This window comes from Schistocerca piceifrons, chromosome 11 (assembly GCF_021461385.2).
Source record: "Schistocerca piceifrons isolate TAMUIC-IGC-003096 chromosome 11, iqSchPice1.1, whole genome shotgun sequence".
NCBI lineage: Eukaryota > Metazoa > Arthropoda > Insecta > Orthoptera > Acrididae > Schistocerca > Schistocerca piceifrons.
This window is the reverse complement of record NC_060148.1, coordinates 123,008,859-123,014,858: the sequence shown is the minus strand read 5'-3', so window position 1 is coordinate 123,014,858 and position 6,000 is coordinate 123,008,859. Positions and strand designations below refer to the sequence as shown.

At 57.0% G+C, this 6,000-nt stretch overlaps 1 protein-coding gene across 1 annotated transcript in view; it reads right to left on the bottom strand.

Annotated features, from left to right (window-relative positions):
• Positions 1–386: 386 nt before the first annotated feature.
• The window catches only part of LOC124719786, a 78,499-nt gene continuing 72,885 nt past the window's right edge, over positions 387–6,000 (bottom strand). Inside the window, exon 2 of the mRNA XM_047244983.1 lies at positions 387–721. Within this exon, the coding sequence (XP_047100939.1) occupies positions 387–721 (335 nt within the window). The remainder of the gene's footprint in view (positions 722–6,000) is intronic.

The window sequence follows — 6,000 nt, the reverse complement described above, 5'->3', positions numbered from 1 at the left end:
CGAACACGTTCAGACCCTAATTAAATCATTCAACTCGATCTTTCTTCTAAACTGGAGTCAAAACTGAAGGGAGAAAGAATCGGCACTGCAGCAATTGCAAGAGTGGCTACTGTGCGTCCATCTGTTGATGACGGCAGGAGTGGTGCCGTTCTTCGATACCTGCCTAACGTAAAAGTCGGGTTTACGGCCCCTGTTCGGATATTTATTCTTTTAGATAAGAAAGATATTTATTCTTTAATGATAATCATGTGAGTGAGAATTAGACTGAATGGTTCCTGACGACGGCTTCATACTCGTTTCTGCTATTTGCGGCAAATGCTATTCATAAATGCAATCGCAAGTAGTAGTGTCATCTCCGGCGGTAATTCGTTTGAATTCGATTTGTGCTATTCTGGTACCGATCGAAGTGATAGGTGTTGCAGGTGAAAGCCAGCCTGCCAGCCAGCCAGCCAGCCAGCCAGCCAGTCAGCCAGCCTGTCGGCGTGCGTCAGTCCAGCCAGCACGCAGCAGGCAGCAGCCAGCAGCGGTCTCTGCCAGCGGCGGTCCTCGCCAGCAGAGGTCCCCGCCGGCAGCCAGCAGCGGTCCCCACTGGCAGCCAGCAGCGGTCTATGCCAGCAGCCAGCAGCGGTCCTCGCCTGCGCCAGCTGCAGCCAGTAGCCAGCAGCAGTCCCCGCCACCAGTGGTCGCAGCCAGCGGCCAGCTGTGGTCCTAGCTGCCCCCACTATCCACCAGCAGCAGCAGCAGCAGCAGCAGTGGAGTCCCCACCAGCCAGCCAGCCAGCCGGGTCCCCCCCCCTCCCCAGCGGCAGCAGAGTGGTGCTTAGGCCCCAGTCTCCTTCGTCATTCTCAGTCCCTTTCTCCTCTGTGTCTCTCGTTGCCCTGCCCGTCTCTCATTTGCTCCTTTGTCTAGTACTGTGTTTTTTCCCCATTATCATAATGTCAAGCCTCACCACCTCCTCTACAGCCACCACCACTGCCATTATATACACCTCCCCCTCTGCTGCTGCCACCACTATCACGTGGAGTGCCGCTTCACTCCCCCCTCAGTCCATCCCCCCAATCCTCACTCTCTCATCTCCCTCCCTATTTGTCGCCCTGCCCCCGGCTCCTCCCTTCCGCGCCACCTCTGATCCCTTCCCTCCACTCCCTCCCTCTGCTCCTTCCGTTTCTGCGGCCCCCGCCAGGGTGGTCACCAGGCGGTCTACGGCCCATGCTCCGCTCTCCTCTTCACCTTCATCTTCATCGTCCTCGTCATCGTCTTCACTATCGCCTTCGCCATCACCCCACCATCTCCGACGCCGACTCCCGCCCTGGGACCTGCCACTACCCGCCACATTCCAGTTGTTCTCATCCCCCCACCTCCTCCACCGCCGTTAAGCGCCCCAGTGGCACCCCTGCCTCTTCTGCTCCCAAAAAGGCTCCGCCTCATCCCCCTTCCCCCACCCCTGATGCCATGGATGTCTCTCCACCTGTCCCTGACCCCTCCTCCTCTTCCCCTACCCCCTCCTCCTGCCGCTACCTCATCTCCCGTCCTGATCCCTCCCTCCTTGAAGCCCAGAACCTCACCCATTTCCTTCACCAGAATTTTCCTGGTGCCCGAATCTCCCCCCTCACTCCTCACCGTGATTCGGTACTAACCTCCTCCCCCAGCCCTACCCTCCACACCGATCTCCGTCCCGCATCCCTGTCACCTGCTTTGGCCCTCATGCCTCCCTCACCCCTGCTCCTTCCCCACCTCCCTTCCGCCAACCCCAACCCCCGCATCGCCCACCGACCCTCACCGCCGTGATCACTCGGCTCAGTCCAGTGATCACAGAGGAGGAGGTGTTGGCGGAGCTTCAGGCCCATCCCCATCTGGAGGTGCATGCTGCTCGCCGCATCCACAACACTGCCGAACCCACCCTCCTTATGCAGTTTTTTCTGGGCACACCCCCTAAATAGACCGTCTCCTGAAGGAGGGTGCCCTCCTTTTTACCAGTGTTATAAGTTTGACTCCTCCCGTTCCCCTCCTCAATCCCTCCGCTGCCAAAGGTGCTTGCGGTATAATGCGTACCCAACATCTGAGTGCCGCGAGGCCCCCACCTGCCCGCACTGTAGGCAAGCCCACTTTTTATGGCAGTGCCCCAATCTCCAGTCCCCCCCCCCCCCCTGTAATACCTGTGACCTCCCTCATCCTACCTACTCCCAGAAGTGTAAGGCCCGGCCCCCTCCTACCACTCCTGAACTCACCATTCCTGTCTGCCCTCTGGACGCCCCCACCCCTCCCGCTAACTCCCTTCACCCACCCCCTACCGCTGAGGACATCTTCAGATTCCTCACCATTGTCCTTCAGGATGTTCATCCTTTTCAGCGCCTGCACACCCTCCAACAGATCTCCCTCGCCGCCCGTTCCGTTTTCCAACTCTAAATGTACGCCACCTACTCCAAGAACCAGCCCCATTTCACCTTCTCCCGTCTTGACACACTCGTTTAAATCCCTGTCATGGCGCAGCAGCACCATATCCTTTTCAACAACATCCGCTCCCTTCCCACCAACAAAAACCTCTTCCTGCGCACCCTTGCCACCCACTGCGTGGATGCCTTCATCCTCAATGAAACTTTCCTGAAGCCCCATCACACCATCCACACTTCGTCATACCTCCTACACTGCTCTGATAATCCCCTCCTGATTGCGCGTGGCGGAGTTGCCATCGGGCACCACCCCGTCTCTAATGACCTCGTTGTCGACGGGACGTTAAACACTAATATCCTCCTCCTCCTCCTCCTGGGCACCACCGCCAGATCCCCGTTCGGCTGCAACATCTCCTTCCCGACCCCACCGAGCACCTGTTCCTTAGTCTCTTCTTCCCCGGCCTTACCATTACATGCGCCACCATCTATGTCCGCCCCAACGACCCTCTTCCCTTCGACTTCCTCTCCTACATCGACTGTACCTTCTCCTCCTACGTGATCGCCGCTGACCTTAACATCCATAGTCGTTCCGCTGCCCAGTTATGGCGGTGGCATCGGTTCCTGTCCTCCCTTCAAGTCGACCTCATTCCCATCCCCCAGCACACCCATCCCGAATCCAACTCCACTCCCGATGTTATCCTCTCCTCCCCCAACCTCCTTTGCCGCATAACAGTGGATGTCCTGCAGCCTATTGTTAGCGACCATCTCCCTGTCCTCCTCACCATTTCAGACGGTCGTCGCCCCTGCTCCGACCCTCGTAATGACCCTTCACCTAAGTACGTCCATGACTATTCCCCTGCCAACTGGAATGCCTACCGGGATACTCTCTCCACCCAGGTCGATAGCCACCCTTTCACCTACCACCACCCCGCTGATGTCACCCATGCCACCTCCTTTCTACAGCAGACCTTGTCTGAGGCCGTGGAGGCCCACGTCCCTACTGTCGCCATCTACCCCCACCGTCCTACCTTACCCCCACAGGCCATCCTTCTCCTCCGTGAATCCCGCCCCGTCTCTACCGTGCCTTCCTCCACACGCGTGACCTGGACACACTACGACGCCACCGGCAACTCCAGCGACACATTCGTAATTTGCTCGCGGCTAAGAAACGCCGGGACTGGCGACAGACATGCACCCATTTAACTGATACCCTACCTATCAACTCGTCCAAGTTCTGGTCAGCCTTCCGTCGCCTTACCGGAACTAAACCCTCCCCCTATTCTCCTCTTCTGCATGATGATCACCCTTTCCCTGACTCCCTACCTCTCCAATGTCTTTTCCATCCCTGATGATCCCCAGTTCGATTACTCCCTCTTCCCGGATATCTGCGATCGAACTGACACCTCTGTCCCTTCCCTCGCTCCTGGTTTCCAGTACTTGGACAACATTGCACACACGGAACTCAATGCCCCTATCACTGCACAGGATCTCATTGCTGCACTCCGCACAAAACGCAACAGCGCTCCTGGTCACGATCGTGTCACCTACCGTCACATTCGTGAAGTTCCTGTCTCTTTCCTCTCCACCCTGGCCAGGCTCTACAATGTAGTCCTGTCCACCGGTTACTACCCCGACCTGTGGAAAACCTCCCGTATCCTCATGTTCCTTAAACCTGGCAAACCGCTGTCCGCCGTCTCCTCCTACCGTCCCATCAGCCTTACCTCTGTCTTCAGCAAGGTCCTGGAATCTATCCTCTCCCAATGCATCCACCCGCATCTCCGCACGCACCACCACCTCCCCGTTACCCAGTGTGGCTTTCGGCCGTCCTTCTCTTCCGACGACCTTCTCCTTCACCTCACTCATCTCCTTTCGGAACAGCTTCCCGTCGCTCCGAAATCTTCCTCTCGCCGGCCCTCGAACGTGCTTATGACCGCGTATGGCATTCCGGTCTCCTCTTCAAGCTCCAAACCTTCGCCCTTCCCATTAACTACGTCCGTCTGATCGGCTCCTTTCCCTCCCGCCGTCCTTCCTATGCCACCATCCATAACACGGATTCCTACACCTTTTTCCCCTCCGCCGGTGTGCCCTAAGGCTCCGTCCTCTCTCCACTTCTGTACTTATTGTACACGGCGGACATGCCGCCCCCGTCACCCCCCGTCCACCTTCTCCAGTTTGCCGATTACACCGCATTCCTTGCCCTTGCCCCAACCTGCAGCACTCCCAATACCTTCTCCAATCCCATCTTGACCAGTTCACTGCTTCGTGCAACCAGTGGTTGCTCAACGTCAATCCCTGTAAAACCCAGCCGATCATTGTAGGCAAAACCACCCCTGCCTTCCGCCTCCTTGATTTCTATCTCACCATCTATGGCCGTCCTATCGCCCTCACTCCCACCCTTAAGTACCTTGGCGTCACCCTCGACCGTCGCCTCTCCTGGACTCCCCATCTCAGGACAATCCTAGCCGAGGCACGCTCCCGAGTCCGTCTCCTCAAGCTCCTTTCCGGCTGTACGTGGGGTCTGGACCCCTCCACCATCCTCCACACTTATAAATCCCTCATCCGCCCTATCCTTTGTTACGCCCATCCGGCCTGGATCTCCGCCCCCTCTACCTTTTATAAATCCCTCCAAATCCTTGAACGCCATGCTCTCCGCCTTGCCTATCGCATCCGTCTCCCCTCCCCCACGCGGATCCTGTATGATCTCATCCCCTTCCCCCTCTTCCTACTCTTCCTTGAAAGGATATGGATCCTGTACACCTCCCACAAACTCGATCCTCCTCATCTGCTTGTCTCACCCATCCTCTTCTGCCCCCGCCCACTTCCGCACCTGTATTCCCACGTCCCACCCGGTCTCCATCTCTCCACCCTCCTCACCCTCTCCCAAGGTGGCTTCCGCCAGCTCCCCCTACCTGATGATGTCCTCCTCCCCTCCATCTACCCCTCCTATCAACTTTGATCCTCCCCCAACTTCCTGTGTCCTTTCCTTTAGGCACCCTCCCTCCCTTCTCTTTCCTTTTCCCCTGTACCCTGCCTCCACCACTCTTCCCCCGGGTTCCCCTCCCCCTTCCTCTCTTCCCCCTATCTCCCCTGCCCAGGGCATCTGCTCTCCCCTCTCCCTCTCCCACCCCCACTCCTCCCGTCTTGGCAGGTCCCCAGACTCGCACACACTCAGTGAACATTCGAACGCCTGAGATCATTGCCACCAGTGTCTCGTGTGGGTGCCTCGTCTGCGGTTAGTGTTCTTTCGTTGGCACGCCTAAACTGTTCACGTGTGCCATCGCAGTCGTCCTTATTCTGTACTCCGTGTCAACAAGTGTTAGTGTTTTTTCGTCCAGCGTGAACGGCTTCATGTTTATTGTTTTTGTATCTACATTTCTTTGCCTGCCGTTTTTCTTGTATTGTTTGTGTCACCTCTATGTCATATTATTGTACCCCTTAAGGCTGAAGAGCGGCGTAATATGCTTCTGACAGCCCGCCTTGTATGAGGTGCTTAAAATTACAATAAAGAACGGTCTCAGGGTACCCTCCAAACCCACCTTAACCAGTTCACCAGTTGGTGTAACCATTGGTTCCTCCGTCTCAACCCCACCAAAACCCAGGCAATCATCAT